Source organism: Phalangium opilio, unplaced genomic scaffold (genome assembly GCF_054372755.1).
Source record: "Phalangium opilio isolate 3A_F unplaced genomic scaffold, DU_Popi_V2 ptg000042l_1, whole genome shotgun sequence".
Lineage (NCBI taxonomy): Eukaryota > Metazoa > Arthropoda > Arachnida > Opiliones > Phalangiidae > Phalangium > Phalangium opilio.
In genome coordinates, this window is record NW_028324166.1 from 10632075 (window position 1) to 10648127 (window position 16053).

General features: G+C 36.4%; 2 protein-coding genes and 2 long non-coding RNA genes across 7 annotated transcripts; 3 read left to right on the top strand and 1 right to left on the bottom strand.

Moving 5' to 3' along the window:
- The first annotated feature begins 1759 nt into the window (after window positions 1–1759).
- Window positions 1760–4773, top strand: LOC149679113 (uncharacterized). Of its 3 annotated transcripts, none has more exons than XR_016366231.1 (3): window positions 2923–3345; window positions 3419–3875; window positions 3927–4773. It is a non-coding gene; the product is annotated as an uncharacterized LOC149679113 (long non-coding RNA). The 3 variants fall into 3 exon arrangements; XR_016366230.1 differs by having other exon boundaries at window positions 2933–3345; window positions 3419–3853; XR_016366229.1 differs by having other exon boundaries at window positions 1760–3345; window positions 3419–4773.
- On the bottom strand, window positions 4710–5434 carry LOC149679114 (uncharacterized). The gene is made up of 2 exons (XR_016366232.1): window positions 5109–5434; window positions 4710–5006 (listed from the first exon to the last, which is right to left on the bottom strand). It is a non-coding gene; the product is annotated as an uncharacterized LOC149679114 (long non-coding RNA).
- Window positions 5435–6399: 965 nt separating this feature from the next.
- LOC149679115 (uncharacterized) lies at window positions 6400–9317 on the top strand. Of its 2 annotated transcripts, XM_089836945.1 has the most exons (3): window positions 6400–7690; window positions 7772–7899; window positions 7963–9317. In XM_089836945.1, the coding sequence occupies exons 1-3, from the start codon at window positions 7321–7323 to the stop codon at window positions 8149–8151; spliced, it is 687 nt and encodes a 228-aa protein (XP_089693071.1). In that variant the 5' UTR covers window positions 6400–7320; the 3' UTR covers window positions 8152–9317. The 2 variants fall into 2 exon arrangements, with proteins under 2 accessions (XP_089693071.1, XP_089693070.1); XM_089836944.1 differs by having other exon boundaries at window positions 7772–9317.
- An 826-nt stretch (window positions 9318–10143) lies between these two features.
- Window positions 10144–15337, top strand: LOC149679116 (uncharacterized). Its single transcript, XM_089835984.1, has 3 exons — window positions 10144–11011; window positions 11328–11427; window positions 11508–15337. The coding sequence occupies exon 3, from the start codon at window positions 12173–12175 to the stop codon at window positions 15335–15337; it is 3165 nt and encodes a 1054-aa protein (XP_089692110.1). The 5' UTR covers window positions 10144–11011; window positions 11328–11427; window positions 11508–12172.
- Window positions 15338–16053: the final 716 nt, after the last annotated feature.

Here is a 16053-nt window from a genome sequence, read left to right on the forward strand (position 1 = left end):
ATTTTGGAAATTAAGGGGCTCAAGTGCACGGACCTCTAGGCCCTAGTTTCAAATTCGTGTGAAATTGCCTACAGCCTACTACACGTTTTTGAAACTAAAGCTAAAAAACTCGTGGATATTTAAAATCCTGAAGTTTTTCGTCTCTTGTCAGCACGCACAAAGCTAGGTTACAGATTTACGCCTGCTGACAACCGATGCTGTAACAGAGTATATATAGAATAAGCTGTCGTACGAGATAGGGAGTTGCCTATTCTATAGAGTGAAAACAAATTTCCGCACGCGCATTCTTTATCCATGGTACCACGAAAAACAGCACAACTAAAATATAGGCCAAAGAGCTCTCACAATTGGATTTTTCGAATTAGTCCTGAAACAATTTCGTTGGTCTTTCACCTTGGCTCACTTTTTATATCAGTGCTCGTCATCTAAAACGGACAGTTCTTGCTTTCGAACTTGGCTTAATGTCTTTTGCACGGTTGAGAGGTCCCGCCAAAATTAAACTAGCCCAAACTTCTGACCAAATAATTTTGGAAAGTGCAACAAATTCACGGCCCAAAATGTTAGAATTTATAACAAAAAGCCTACAATTTCCAACTGTTCTTTAAAATTTAAGGAATACTTTAAATTTTTGTTGTTGGCTTATTTTATCTAGTGTACTGGCCAAATTTTCCGAACAATTTTGGTGACGTCGTGGCATAGAGAAGAGAACTTGTGACACCAATATGCGCGAGAAAGCTGCGCACAGTCACCAAATTGCTTCGGTACCTACATTCCCACGACACATTGATCACGCGCAACTATACTGATAATATCTCCTTCCTTTTTTTCTCTATGTTATTTCAACATAGTATAATAAATTAAAATGTTCCTCCTTCCATGGCTAAATAATTCTACTTCAACAAGAAATTTGTGTTGCCCATTCACGTTTTCGCGGTTCTGTGTTGGTTGACGACGGGTAGACCACTCTGCCTTGAGTATGGTCAATACTCTAATCCAGCCAGGAATGACATTTTACGATTTTGTTCTTTCCCCCATACCTAGTTCAAGTTTTTAAATACGGCGTTAAACACTATTCCAAGTATACATATTTTATTCCAGTTCGTTATTATGCCTTGTTCCCATTATACTTTGTTTCATTTATAATTTATTCCACCACCCCTTGTTAAACATTATGCATGTCAAAAACCCCTGTTAACAACCTTAATGTTAAGAAAATTTCAATTGTGAAATGGTTATGCAAATTCGAAATATTTTCACCATATATGTGTACGAGATGGCACTTATATTACCGTTGTGACAGGGGTCTTCCTTAAATTATCGTTGATATTTTAGGGGTCAGTCATAAAACTTTCATAATAGAGAAAAGTTTCATCCTTAAATTAACGTAAATGTTTTTGAGGCTATTCACTTTTTATTGAATCTTTCGGTTAGATTGTATTGATGATAACAAAATAGTGTGTTACTGCGCCTCATTATCTAAGCAACTTGTGACAATATCACCCCTTTGCCCATTTGAGACACTTTTAATCATGATAGGGGGATATTTGATAAAGTTATGGTAAGTTGTCTAGGGGAAATTAATAAGTTACGTGTCATCATTGGGTAAATTAATAAACAAAACAACGGGCCGACATGAGTCTAAAAGTAATCATTAAATTTAATCCGAATTCAAAATAGAGCTAATTATTAAAAGGAAACACAAGACATGGTAACATGAAACAGTAATTAATAACAGGTTAATGAAATAACTTAATACCAAAAGTGAATAGGCTACTACGTACAGAAAGTGAAGAACTTCCGCGTTGTTATGAAACGTGTTATTTCTCTCGCTCTCTTAAACGTCCCCGCCTAAGCCATAGATATATATACGGGTCTAGATACCCTACTGAATCGGGGAAAATACGGAGATGACAGCTAGCAGTCGACGCGATTTTCCCGGGGGAAGATACCTAGTGCGCCATCTATCGCTGAACTTTAAAAGCTAAACAATTGGATAAATAACTTTTGCCAGCGGGCGTGCTGATGCTTTGCAATTGTTTTTGGTAGTTATAATGTTATTATTTGGTTTCTAGGTGGTAAACAAACTTTTAATCATACTTATGAAAAGATATTGCTTTTCCAGAAGTTGATAAATTATGACAATGTGTGAAAGAACAACTGTTAACCATCTTTAATGCCTTATTTCACTAACATTTCATTAAAAACACTACTTCTTTTACATAAAAACAATTTATTTCACTTAAGAACATAATTACACGTATAAAGGAGATCAAAAATACGTAAAGCTATTTGAAAAGTTAAGCCTAATTCGAATTTCCCGCGCTTTCCATATTCGAATTTTTCGTTTTTTTGTTTCTTGAAACTCTCAATAGATGGCGTTTGGATCTAATTCCCCCGCCGTAAAGCGTCGACTGCTAGTTCTCACCTCCGCATTTTTTAAAGGGCCTAACAGAGGGGAAGTGTATCTAGACCCGTATATTCTACAGGGCCGGTAGGCCCTTGTAGATATGACTTGATACTCTTTTGTAACGTTAAAGCAAAATTCACATGCTTTTACCAATTTTCCTATGGAGATTAACATGGGGTTTTTCGTGATATTTAGCCACCTCTAACTGAAAAACTAGAGCGAAGTTACTTTTCGGAATACTCTTAATTTAACAATTAAGTATTCAGGGTGTGCCTTTGCAAGTGTCATCAAAAACAATTAAGTCTAAGTATGTTAATTTTAGTTAATTACGGAAGTATGGCTCTTGAGTTAAACGTCAGGTTAACCTGTTAGCGCGCTGATACCCATTTCTTCAATTTTCAACCTGATTGAGAACAAGGGAGGGCCTAGCTTTGCGCCTGATAACAAGTTAAGTTGAAATATAGAGCATAGCCCACTCGATCCGCGCTCCCGGACGCTGCGCTGCTCGTGTATAGCTATAGCGCGAGCAGCTTGCGTCGTGACGCTCGTGATCGAGTGGGCTATGCATAGAGCCTGTATCTTATGAAGATACAGCCTCCATGGTTGAACTTGTTTTTGAACAGTCGACGCTTTTTAGTATTTTACCGCCTTAAAATGTTTATTTCATTTTATAAATTTTCGGTAACACCCTTGCTAAGAAACACTTTGCTATTAGGTCGAAATTTTGTTGAAAAAAGCAATCTAGTTATAAAACTAAAGGTAATTGATTTCATTATATTATTTGATATTGGTTTTTGAAAGACCAAGGCTTAGATCCAGCTTCAGAGCCTCCAGCGTCTAGTTTGGCTTAGGTTCTCATTTCTTGAACTGAAGGTTCACAGTTTAGGTTAATGTTAAAAATAGTGATGCTTGTTGATCTTTAGGATAGCGAAGCGAAGGTATGTTTTAGAAAAAGAACTGCTACTTGAAGAACTTATCCTTAATTTATTTTAAAATATTTCAAAATTTCAGAAGCTCCGCAGCCGTTGCTATAACTGTTTTATAATGGTATTCAGGATAGTGTTGCTATGTGTGCGAGGTGCGAGTGATAAAAAGTAAAGCCTTCCTAAAGAATAGAGATGCGCCGATACCTTTACTTGACTAAACTGATATATTATTGGAATTGGTTTAAACTGGTATTGGCCCATCGCTACCGATATTTGGCTAAACCAATATATTGGTATTAGTTTAAATTTAACTAACAGATTAAAGTTGAAACTACACTTATCTTTCACCCAGACTCCGTTTTCCTGTTTAATACTTACAATTATTTAAATTATCACTAGAAAGCATTTTTCCCAATATTCAAAAGGCGCAAAATTTAAAAGTTTGCGGTAATGAATGTTCCGCTAGGATCAAACGCTCTATTAACCTTTGCGTTTAAGGAGAATTTCTTGTTCAACTTATGTAATAAACTAAATTAACTCTAGTAAGAGAGCTTAATAAATATAATTAACGTGAAATTAATCCAAAATAATAGTTTTTTGGTGACCTGTGACAACAATGACGGAAAAATCATCATGAAATTTAAACACCCGCTAAAACATTTCCAAATCTCAAACCAGAATACAATTAAATTTAATATTTTATTGCAACTCGTATTATAAAGTAAATCAACACTAGACAAACCGTTAAATTAAACTTTACGAAGTATAGTTAGGGTAAAATTAACTTTGGAAAAGGTGTAATATTATATAGGAATTTAATAAATGACTAAATGTAAACATCAATAGTTTTTGAAAAAGGTTTTAATATTGTTTGGGTAGTAAATAAAAATAAAAGACTCCGTTTTCCTATATAATACTTACAATTTTTTAAATTATCACTAGAAAGCATTTTTCCCAATATTCAAAAGGCGCAAAATTTAAAAGTTTACGGTAATGAATGTTTTGCTAGGATCAAACACTCTATTAAGCTTTGCGTTTAAGGAGAATTTCTTGTTCAACTTATGTAATAAACTAAATTAACTCTAGTAAGTGAGCTTAATAACTATAATTAACGTGAAATTAATCCAAAATAATAGTTTTTTGGTGACCTGTGACAACAATGACGGAAAAATCATCATGAAATTTAAACACCCGCTAAAACATTTTCAAATCTCATGCCAGGATACAATTCAATATAATATTTTATTGCAACTCATATTAAAGTAAATCAACACTAGATAAACCGTTAAATTAAACTTTACGAAGTATACTTAGGGTAAAATTAACTTTGGAAAAGGTGTAATATTATATCGGAACTAAATAAATGTAAAGATCAATATTTTTGGAAAAAGGTTTTAATATTGTTTCGGAAGTAAATAAAGATAAGACTCCATTTTCCTACTTCATACCCCTAATTATTTAAATTCTCACTAGAAAGCATTTTTCCCAATAATCAAAAGGCGCAAAATTTTAGTTTGTGGTAATGAATGTTCCGCTAGGATCAAAGGTACTGTCAAAATGAAATGCAATAGCTAATGTCAGTGGCAACACCAATTAACAATTCCAAATCAAAATGGTTACATATTAGCAACTTTCTACGTTATTTTCACTCACAACTCAACCTATTTGTAACCCTGCAATGAATCAAAGTCAAGGACCTAATTAGACTATCATTCGCTCTACTGATTAGGAAGCCTCTAGTTTTTTTTTACATTATTTTGATATTGTATTTTTACCTTCTTATTTTCACTATGATGGGAGATTATGACAGGGCAGTAGGGGGATTTTGTATAATCTAGGAAACTTTTACCTTTGGTGATAGGTTTTACTTAGCTTTCTTTACTTATTGCTTACTATATCAGAATCAGAAGCAGAGGAGCGAGCGCCCGCGCTTGTGTTGGTCTAATGATTATATGAAAAGGAAAATTGTTGAGAAATGATAATTTCCCTTCTACAAAATTTAAATTTCACTTGCAATTCAGTTAATTAAATCAGAAGGAAAAATTTACTTCAAATAATTATCCATTATCCAGTAGAAATCTAGTTTAGTTTTGTTTGTTCTGTGAAAGATATATGTTTATCAATTTTTACCGTGAGAAGTCGCTTGAAACCGGACAAACTTGTTAAACCGCCAGTTTCAAAATCATTATGTGGTTTCTTCTAAATTCTAATTCAAGAAAAGCAATAAAAATATATCGATTCCCAATTTTTTCCCTTATATGTTGCATCAAACATTAAACTCTACTTTTATTAGCGAATAAACAATCTCTGCAGCATCTAACGCTTTCTCGCGGTTTTTTTTGGAAAACGTTCAGCTAGACCTATCAAAAAAACTGGTTAAATGGCAGGTTAGAGAGAATAATAATGCCGTAGTAAACCGTTGCATTGCTGATGCTTGCTGAACGCGCTCATTTCTTTTTTGGACGCGAAAAAACAAGTAAGTGATTTTAATGCGGAGCTTCTAATTTTATTTCCTTATTATTTCCAATTTAAAATTTAGTAACAAATTATATAATTTTATGCAGAGAATATCTTATTTTACACTCTGCACGCGATACATAGTTTATATATCTACTTTCAAATCCTTGAAAACATTTTCTTGACCATATAGATAGATATTAAGCCTTGGCTAGTGCGCGTTGCTTACTTTGTCCGTTGCAGCTATCTGAACTTTCTGAAGAGAGCATGGATCATGCCGCGTCATGCCCTCGTGGCATGAAGTGTTAAAACCTTGTGTAACAAATCAAAGATATTTTCATAAACTGTGATTTAATTTAACCACAGTTTATGAAAAGAAATTTGGTTTATTATACTTTTTTTTTAATCAATGTCTGAAGAGGACATAAAAACCTTGCTTAAAGCGTAGCGCGGCTCCAGTGGATTCCCTACAAGGGGACTTTCCTCCTAAACTCCGGGTTTGGCTTGGCAAAGGCTAGTGGGCGCGAATTATACATGCAAGAAAAAACGAGTTCGTGAGGAACGCCAACTTGTAGGGGATCCACTGGAGCCGCGCTATGCTTTAATAAATCTAAGTTTTTTTATAAACTGTATTTAGTTTTTCACATGGAAAAGGTTTTAAGTCATTTGGCACTACCCATAGTTCATAAAACCAAATTTGGTTAATTTTACCAGGTTTTTAAACTCGTCTAATGCCCTCTTCAGACGAGGTGTACTGACAAATTACATTGGATCCTTTTCGTGTGTAACTTAATTCACAGTTAATGAAACAGCTTTGGTTAATTAATCGAGGTTTTAACATCTCATCTGAAGAGGGTATAAATACCCTTTTCACACGAAGTGTATAAACCTCGTTTAATAAACCTATATTCTGACGGGGTATAAAAACCTAGTTTAATCTTGAATTAATTAACCGCAGTTTGTTTCTTTAACTGTGGTTAAAGTTTCGGACGAAAAAGATTCATATAGTAATTTGGCACTAACCACAGTTTATGAAACAAACTTCGGTTTATTATACCACGTTTTTACACCGTCTGAAGCGGGTGTAATAAAAAAAAATGTGCTATAATGAAACCGTAGACGGTGTTTCACACGAAAAAGATTAAACGTGATTTGGAACTTACCAAAGTTTGTCAAACATAGTTTAATTTTTTATACCAGGTTTTTGTATAATATCCTCTACGAACGAGGATTAGAAACCACGCATAATAAACCAAATATTGTTTCATAAACCGTAGTATTTTCCATGTAAAAGGTTCAGTGTTATATGGCACTAACCATATAATTTATGAAAGAAACTTTGGTTTGTTATACCGGGTTTCTATTCCTCGTCTGAATAATAAATGGTACTTACTTTCAAAAACTGTTGTTGTGTTTCACACTAAAATTATAACATATAATTTTTCGCAAAAAAAATTTGTTCCTTCCACACCAGAGTTGCCACGAAATCTCATTCCAAAAGCCTTTATTTATTTCCAAATTTAGTTTAAAATGGAACGATATTTCACGGTCACCGGTGCACATTCCACCGTAAATGTGAATTTCAATGGCGAACTCCCCGCCCTGGAAACGGGGCGAGGAAGGGGTCTTGGACCCAGAAGAGGGCGTGGGCAAGGAAGGGGCCGCGGGGCTGGAAGGGGCTGTGAGGCTGGAAGGGGCCGCGAGGCCGGAAGGGGCCGTGAGGCTGGAAGGGGCCGTGAGGCCGGAAGGGGCCGCGAGGCCGCAAGAGGCCGCGAGGCTGTGGAGATGCGACAGTCGGGCGTCGGGCGCGGCGAAAATCGTGGCGGCATCGGCAAGAAACGCCGATGCAACCACTGCCAACGCTACGGCCATCTAGCACGCAATTGCTGGGGTCGACATGGTATAGTACTTCATTCATTGCTAAACGATGTAAATTTTCAAATGCTATACGTACTCTTTAATTTTATTTATTAATAAACAGGCCCACGAAGACAAAGAGGGGTGGGGCCGGCGGGCCCGCAAGTTGCGGCGGATGGGGCGGCAGAAAACTTGCCAACGGGCTCCCAGATTCCCGAGGCCACCGGGGCGGAGGTGGTGGCGGAGTCCCAGGTGGGGCCGGTGGAGTCCCAGGTGGGGCCGGTGGAGTCCCAGGTGGGGCCGGTGGTGTCCCAGGTGGGGCCGGTGGTGTCCCAGGTGGGGGCGGTGGTGTCCCAGGTGGGGGCGGTGGAGTCCCAGGTGGGGGCGGTGGAGTCCCTGGTGGGGATGGAGGTCGAGGGGGCGGATGAGTCGGTGGGGGCGGCGGGGTCCGCAGCTGCCGATGAAAAGTTCATCCGGGAGTTGGAGGAGGAAATGAAGTCGTAAGTTCTACAGAGGGATTCTAACAAACTTTTATGACTAGTATTACCTGAGGGCATATAAAATTATTATATTTAACTAAAAAAGTCGTTAAAATTAGTGTTGACTACAAAAATATAACAGCACAGTGGAAGGGCCGCCATATTAGCCTAGCACCGCAAACGGTAGTGTGAGTCGTCTACACTCCCACGCGTAGCGAACGCGCGCACCATCTAGCGTTGCCTCTTGGCGCTAGGGAACTCTCCTAATATGGCGGCCCGTCCCCTGTGAGTTGGTTTCTCGGCAAGTATTTAAGGGAATGGTCTACATTGGAAATTTTACCAAAAATAAATTTCGTGCTTATTTTACCAATGCTTTTTCTGCTGTATCTGATTTTAAAAAAGGGGAGAATAAAATGGTCAGACAACCAAAAATAACTTCTAAATCATCGATAAACTTATACCAATTAATTGTTTATAATTTTTTAAAGTTTCAAAAGTTTGCTCTCTAAGCATAACTCAAATTTTCGAGAAAGGCTGACTGTGTTTTTTTTAAAGGGGGTGCTTTTAGTTTGCCTTAGCTTAACAACAGCGTGCATTTTTAATTCGCTAAAATAGGTTTTTAAAAAAATACAGTCGTCTTTCCTCAATAATAAGAGATATTCTAATTTTGCGGGACACTTAATCCGTAAATAATTATTATGGAATTTTTTTAGACCATTCTTAGGCTTAGACAATCGACTTTTGAAACTGAAAAATAATATAAAATAAATTGACAATACAACTTGGTGCAAATTTTATCAATGATTTTGATGTTATTTAACAAATATAAATTTAATAAAAAAATGGTTTCATGATCAGTTCATTCTCCCTTTAACAACCTTTAAACAGTTAGTCTTTTAATTTTAAAACGTGTGCATAATTGTTTGATAATTTTGCTTCAGACTATGCAAATTTTTAATAATATATTAATTTTACTGCAGGGTCGAAATCAACAAAGAATAATTTTTTTAAATGATATTTTTTTTTTCATTTTCATAATTTTGTTGAACAAAAGTTTTATTTGACATTATTTGATTTTTTTTTTTCATTATTATAATTTTTCCTAATTGTTTTTTTCTTTTCATTGAAAAATATTTAATTTTAATTTTTAATTATTATAAAGTTTTTTTCCCCAATAAAACAACTATTGGAAAACAAAGGAATAATTTATTTAAGTCATGAGGGTTAGGGTTGTGAAGTCACAGGGGCCTTTTATAAAATTTCCCTCCAAGATGCATCTTTGAAGCATTTGGGAAAAAGTGCAATAAAAATAAATAATGTGTTATTTGTGTAACTATAACAAATAAATGCATTCATATAATAACTACCTGTAACTGAGGGCGGTTAAACCTTATGCCATACTTCACTTTTTATTCACGTCATTAATCAATAGCAATTTACGTCATAGTTTCATTTATGTGATAATTTTTATATATATGCAATTATTTTGGGAATATTTGTTTAGAAAATACGGAATGGATTAAATTTAAGGTTTTTTTCTATCAGGACGATAAGCCAGGAAGGTGCTCTGACATTGCACCCTATTGCGTGTTTCATGTACTATGTTTGACGTATATTCACTTCGTAAATTTCCATCTAATTTGGCTGTATGAAATTCTAAAAATAAAACCATATGATCCAAATCCTACATCTATTCAATATTTAAGTTTAGTTCTTCTTACAATTAAAATTACTTCCAATTTACATCTTGTCATAGTTGAATTCTAAAAATAAAACCATATGATCCAAATCCTACATCTATTCAATATTTAAGTTTAGTTCTATTCTTACAATTAAAATTACTTCCAATTTACACCTTGTCATAGTTGAAATCAATTGAACACAAGTTTAGACGCAGTAACAAGCGTCACTTGCCACTGATTATCATATTATTAGTATTGATCTAAATCTAGTGGAACAAGCCACTGATTATCATATTATTAGTATTGATCTAAATCTAGTGGAACAAGCATTTAAAAATGAATTGTCCAGTAAATATAAAAATAATTACTTGAATGTACAGTTGATGAAGGAAAATATGTTAATGTATGATGAAGTCTTCTGAATTGAATTTGAGTAAATAATCAATTATCAACCCTATTGCTGTTAACGTTGCAAAAGTGCAGCGTTAACTTAACATGATCTGGAAAATATGTTAACGAATGATCTTTCAATAATTAAATGGAATACTGACAATATTCACAACAATTTAGGAGGATAAGCAAACGCCAATGTGAATATAGCAAAAAAGTAACACTGTGTGAACAAAGCGGTTTAACGTTGTAAATTCTGCGCAAATGTAAAAATGATCGTTGTCAAACTTACTGCCAACCACAGAGGCATAAGAGCCTATATATTTAAGGTGGTTACCGCCACTAACTATCCTTGACTCAAAACGGGTAATAATGAAATTTTTTACTTCAAACTATGGATCTTGAAAGAACTTCAGTGCGAATAAACCGATAATACAGAGTCTATGTACGAATATGCTATCAACTGTTTGTTTGTACAATGAGAGCGTCACATGAAACATACTATACGGAGCAGAATATTGACCGAAGATGGTTAATAAAATAATGCAGTTTTAAATCTCCCACCATGGAACGACCTGCCATAGAGTATAAACACAAGCTTGGAGAAGATTGGTAGCAACTTGACCAGCTGAAATTTTCCATCGAGTAAGGAGGATGATGGGCCTGGACTACTGGAGGGGAAAACGTGCACAGGTGGTTGCGTGATCGAGTTGGCTATGGCTGAGTGGCCCCAGCGAGAGCGACTGCTACAAATAAATTTTTTCAGTCTCAATGTTTTGGTCTACATTTGAGCTGAACTGAACTGGATGTGAGGTTCGTCCGATCACGGCACGCGTGCTTCTAATTCAGACAAAAGCAAGTAGTCCACTTAGCCTTGCGAAACCGTATCGTTACCGTTTTAAGTTCGTAAATTATCCGAAAGAGGGCGCCCATTACCTAAGTCCGAAAGCATCGTTTAAGAAACGTTATCAGATGGCGTTCTGTTCGTATTTGGATACGTGACGTTACGTTAACGATACGGTTTCACAAGGCTTAGTGGACTACTTGCTAAAGACATTCACTTCACTCGTGAAAGCTTATAGGTAAGCCTAATTACATTTTTAAGAGTTTTGGGTTTTCTTATTTTCAGCTGTGAAGTTTGCTAAGCATCGTTTCAGTTGGCTTGGGTTTGACGCTTTTCTAAAAGCGAACTAAGCTGTACATTGCAATTTCTTAGTGTCTTTTTAAAGGTAAGAAAATTTTTCTTGCTTCATTGTTTGTATTTGTGTTTGTGTTAATGTGTGAGAGACCTTTTTTCGTGGTCCAACAGAGAGACCTATTTTCGTGGTTCAACAAAGAGACCTTTTTTCGTGGTACAACAGACCTTTTTTCGTGGTCCAACAGAGAAACCTTTTTTCGTGGTACAACAGACCTTTTTTCGTGGTCCAACAGAGAAACCTTTTTTCGTGGTTCAACAGAGAAACCTTTTTTCGTGGTTCAACAGAGAAACCTTTTTTCGTGGTTCAACAGAGAAACCTTTTTTCGTGGTTCAACAGAGAAACCTTTTTTCGTGGTTCAACAGAGAGGGAGTCCTTTCTTGCTTTAAAAGAAGCCTTTCTGGCTCTGAAAAAGAACTAAAATGGTTTCGCTGCTACGTGCTAAGAAACAAAAAAAGCGCTTACAATATTTAAAGCAAATTGCGTTGAAAGACCAAGCTCAGGCTAGGGTAAATAAGATTTTGGAAAACTCAGTATCAAACCGAGTTAGGTGTAAAAGGTACTATTTAAAAAAAAACAGCTCTCTCAGAGTAAAAATTCGAGTGATGGACGTAATTGTAAGTCTTTATTGACAAGTTCAACAAAAATTGAAAAGGTTTTGCAGGCCCCTAAAATATGTGGCACTTCGCGACAAAGAAAAGGTGGTGCGAATCCTGCCAACTATTATGTTAAAAAAATCTCCTTCAACAAAGGAATTTTTAAAACAAAAAATAAAAAGATGATTGCCGAAAGTTTCAAGAGGTTTTTGATAACGCGACTTACGGAACGTTTGCTGTCAACAAAAACTTCTGCTAATTCGTGTAAAAAGCAAAGTTCCAAATTTACATCCCACAAACTCCAATGCCAGTTGCTATCTGGAAAAACATTTCACTTAAAAAGGCAAATATATTCGGCCTTCCAGGCAAGACGTTCGTTACTTATTGAAGATTTCAAAAGTTTTGCCAAGAAAGTGCAAGAAATTGGATTGGTAGATAGTGACAATTTTATCAAAGTCATTGGAGGAAAAAGGCTTCACAATAGTCTCGAAGAAGCTTTCTATCACGAGACAACATACTTTACTTTGGGGAATGATGGCAGAATTTTAAAAAACGAGGACCACGAAACACGTTTTGAAAAGATTTTGCAGTTCGACGAAAATGGTCTTCTAATAAAGGTGCTACGAGAAAGCTCTCGTAGCGGCGAAAATGTTAATGAATTATGGGTTGATGAAACTGGTAATTTTATTGACCAGAAAAGACTGAACAGAGGCATTGAGCGCTGCTTGCAAGTTAATGATTTCGGTGTTGTCACCAATCTATTCAATGCAGTAGAAAACGTTTCAAAGGACAAAAATCCCAAAGCGAATATCGTAATTAACGAATCTGGGTTTATTGAAACCAAAGATAAAGCTTCGTATTGGGAATGCAGTGACATTTGCAACGTTAGAGAGCGGACTATTTTTAAAGTCATAGCTTTCATTAATCAGGTGGCAAAGGCCAGTGATAGCGTCTTAAATGAACTTTTGAGTTCTGATTTTGACGTTTGCTCCTACAAAAATAAGTTTTGCCAGAAATCCATTGTCAAATTGCCATCGGACGATTCAGATTTTGAAGTGCAAGTTCTTCCGTATCTTGGTCATTTCTTATATTGCTCTGAAAGCGAGGAATGCCAAAGTTACTTGCGAGCCTTCAGAGAGCTGGCTTCGCATTACTCGGGGATCAGAACAATTTTGAGTAAACTCTACTCTGTTCGAGCGTTGCTTAACGCTTTATCAACATTGACTGATGAGATAGATCATGGTGATTTCGAATCTCTTCAAAATGTTATACCCAAAATGAGAAAAATTGTTGAGACACGTGGCTTGAAAATGTCGAATGCGGAAAACGAGGCGGCGAAAGGCGATGAAAGTGATATAAGGCCTTGTCTCGATGAGAGTGAAATCTTGGCTTTCTACAATAAACAATTTGCTAGAGCTGAGCGTGATATTAATGAATTTCACGACACATCTTGCGATTGTTGCGCTAGATTATTAAAAAATTCAGATTTGAGGACCGTGGAAAAACTGGGATGCAGTTCAGTTTTTGACAACCACGCCTTTCTCATTTTAAGAGCTGGTTTGCTATTGAAAAATCCTGACTTTAGAGAAATGGACATGCTTTTATGCCCTTATTGTTCTAAAGAGTTGCGAAAGGGAAAAATTCCAATTAGATGTTTCCTCAACGGCTTGGGAGTTGACGTCCCTCCAACAGAAGTCACGAGTTTGAACATGTTTGAAAAGGCCTTAATTCAGCTTGTGAAAGCATTTCACACTGTGGTCCGGTTAGGTACCAAAACTAATTCCAACATGCAGTTTGGTGCGGTGAAAGCTTTGAAAGGTAGAATCATATACTTGCCAATTCCAGTCCAAAAAAATTTGGATATGATACCAGCATCACTGCCTAAAGATCACGAATTGCACGTCTTGGTTAATGGTCTGCCCACTAGTGACAAAAAGGTTTGGCAAAAAATTGTTCGCCTTGATGCTTTGAAAAAGGCCGTCGCTGAGCTGAAAAAAATTAATCCCCTGTACAAAGACATTGATATTACTCAGATCAATGAGGATTATATTTATGGCACCGAGGAGATTAACGGAACTATTGAACACGAAAATTCATTAACTCCCGATGAATTAATTTCGAAAACGGATCCGCTGGCGCTGTTAAACAACCTCGACGAGGTCAATACAATCGGCTTCACTACAGTTGCAAAAAATCCGCAAGCGGAATCGCACCAAATCGATATCGATGTTATCAATGATGGTGTGATCGAATCAAATCTTTCGCCAGACGACCGTTATAAAATTTTAACTCAACCTGAGGCACTGTTGCGAAAACTCTCAAAAGATGAAGTGAATGAGCTGTACGATCACTATACAATTCACCCGGTGAATGTTCAGCCGTCAAAAGATTTGTTGGCTTCTTACCAAATGAAGCGTGTCGAAGCCGAGCCTATCAGTAATTGGGACAAAAATCTAGAATACATGTCATTCGTGCACTTGTTCCCAATGGCTCGCTATGGCAAGCACGACGAAAGACCGTTTGGGAAAATAACGGAAACTGAATACCGACTTTCTCGTCTTTTGAACGCGAATCCAATGTTTAGACGAGATTATGCGTTCATGTTCCATTTATACCAAGAGGCCGAAATGAAATCAATAAACAGTAGTTTGAATTACGTTCTACGAGTGAAAAAACCCATGAACGTATCTGTCAATAATTTCGTGAATCAAGTTGAATCTCGAGACTCCGAGCTCGAGAGTAATTTAGCGACTTTCATGGGCCACATTCGAGGAACTAAGGATTATTGGTATAAAGTTCTCAAATGTGTTTTGGCCATGATTAGAGAGTATGGCCCACCTACTTGGCTTTTAACCTTTAATCCGGCCGAATACGATGACATTGAACTTCACGACCACCTACGACGAGTGAATGCTGACGTGCCAGGGATCGAATCTATGTCGGTGGCTGAACTATTAAATTTGGATCCACTTAGCGTCAGTTTGCATTTTCATAACAAAGTGAGGTCGCTACTAAACAACTTTGTGCTATGTAAAGAAAATCCGGTTCTTGGACCGATAGCGCATCATTTTGTGCGCGTCGAGTACCAATCTCGCGGCTTGGCGCATTACCATTGCTTGTTGTGGGCTGAGGAAGCTCCCATGATTGGTTCCTGTTCGGCAATAGCTATTTTGGAGTACGTGCAAAAGTATGTCACGTGTTCAATCCCAAAAGCTGCTGAAAGTCCAGAACTTTACCGGCTAATAAAAAAATTTCAAACACATAAATGTTGCAGCAGTTGCTACCGAAAGGTTAAGAGAGGAAATAAGGAGCTCAAAGTCATAGATGGGCACTATCATATCATTTGATAGTTTTACCACTTGATACGATAGAAAACTAAATCTGCCCCAATCAAAGTATCAATTTTGATAGTTATTTTCGAGAAAAATTTGAATTATAATGATCGATTGAGTTTGATAGCTTAAAAAGTGCACTCAAAGTTGATATGATTCATTGATTCGTTGAAATCTTCTAGAGAAAAATATCGATTCTCAACGTGATCTGGCTACTAACCCCATCTTTTAGAAATCATAAAAAATGATAGGCATTATTCCTTGAGAAATATATTGATTTTTTGAGTGATTTTATTTGGCGACATCTGTTTTCTGATTTCATTTTAAAAGAATTATGAGCTAATCTTTGATAGGCAATTTTGATAGTTATGAAAATTTCTGGAAAGATAAGTCGTTTTTTGAATGATATCGAAGTTTTTAATATATTTGAACGTTAGCAAGTGTAGGTTTATTCTATAAGAAGATTCTGTATTTGGTGGTCGTTATAACCCTCTCAAACAAATAAATAAAAATAAAATAAACGATGGTTCAACAGTTCAAACTGTGAAGACGGAGCTTCTTGTATATAGAAGCTCCGTGCTGTCACTGATGTGAACGACTACTCGAGGAGGAAGAACGATTCCACGAAATCATCCAAACGTAGAAGTAGATAAATTAAAGTGTAGATTTTCTGATTTTTATTACCCACAGTTATTAATTGCAATTTTTGCCTTTAATTATTATTAGTTAAC

Bases quoted from the DNA above. Each gene is read 5' to 3' on its own strand.
- LOC149679115 (XM_089836944.1), top strand. From the start codon at position 7,321: ATGGAACGATATTTCACGGTCACCGGTGCACATTCCACCGTAAATGTG. The intron at 7,691-7,771 runs GTATAGTACTTC...ATTAATAAACAG, and splicing joins CAATTGCTGGGGTCGACATG to GCCCACGAAGACAAAGAGGG.
- LOC149679116 (XM_089835984.1), top strand. From the start codon at position 12,173: ATGATTGCCGAAAGTTTCAAGAGGTTTTTGATAACGCGACTTACGGAA.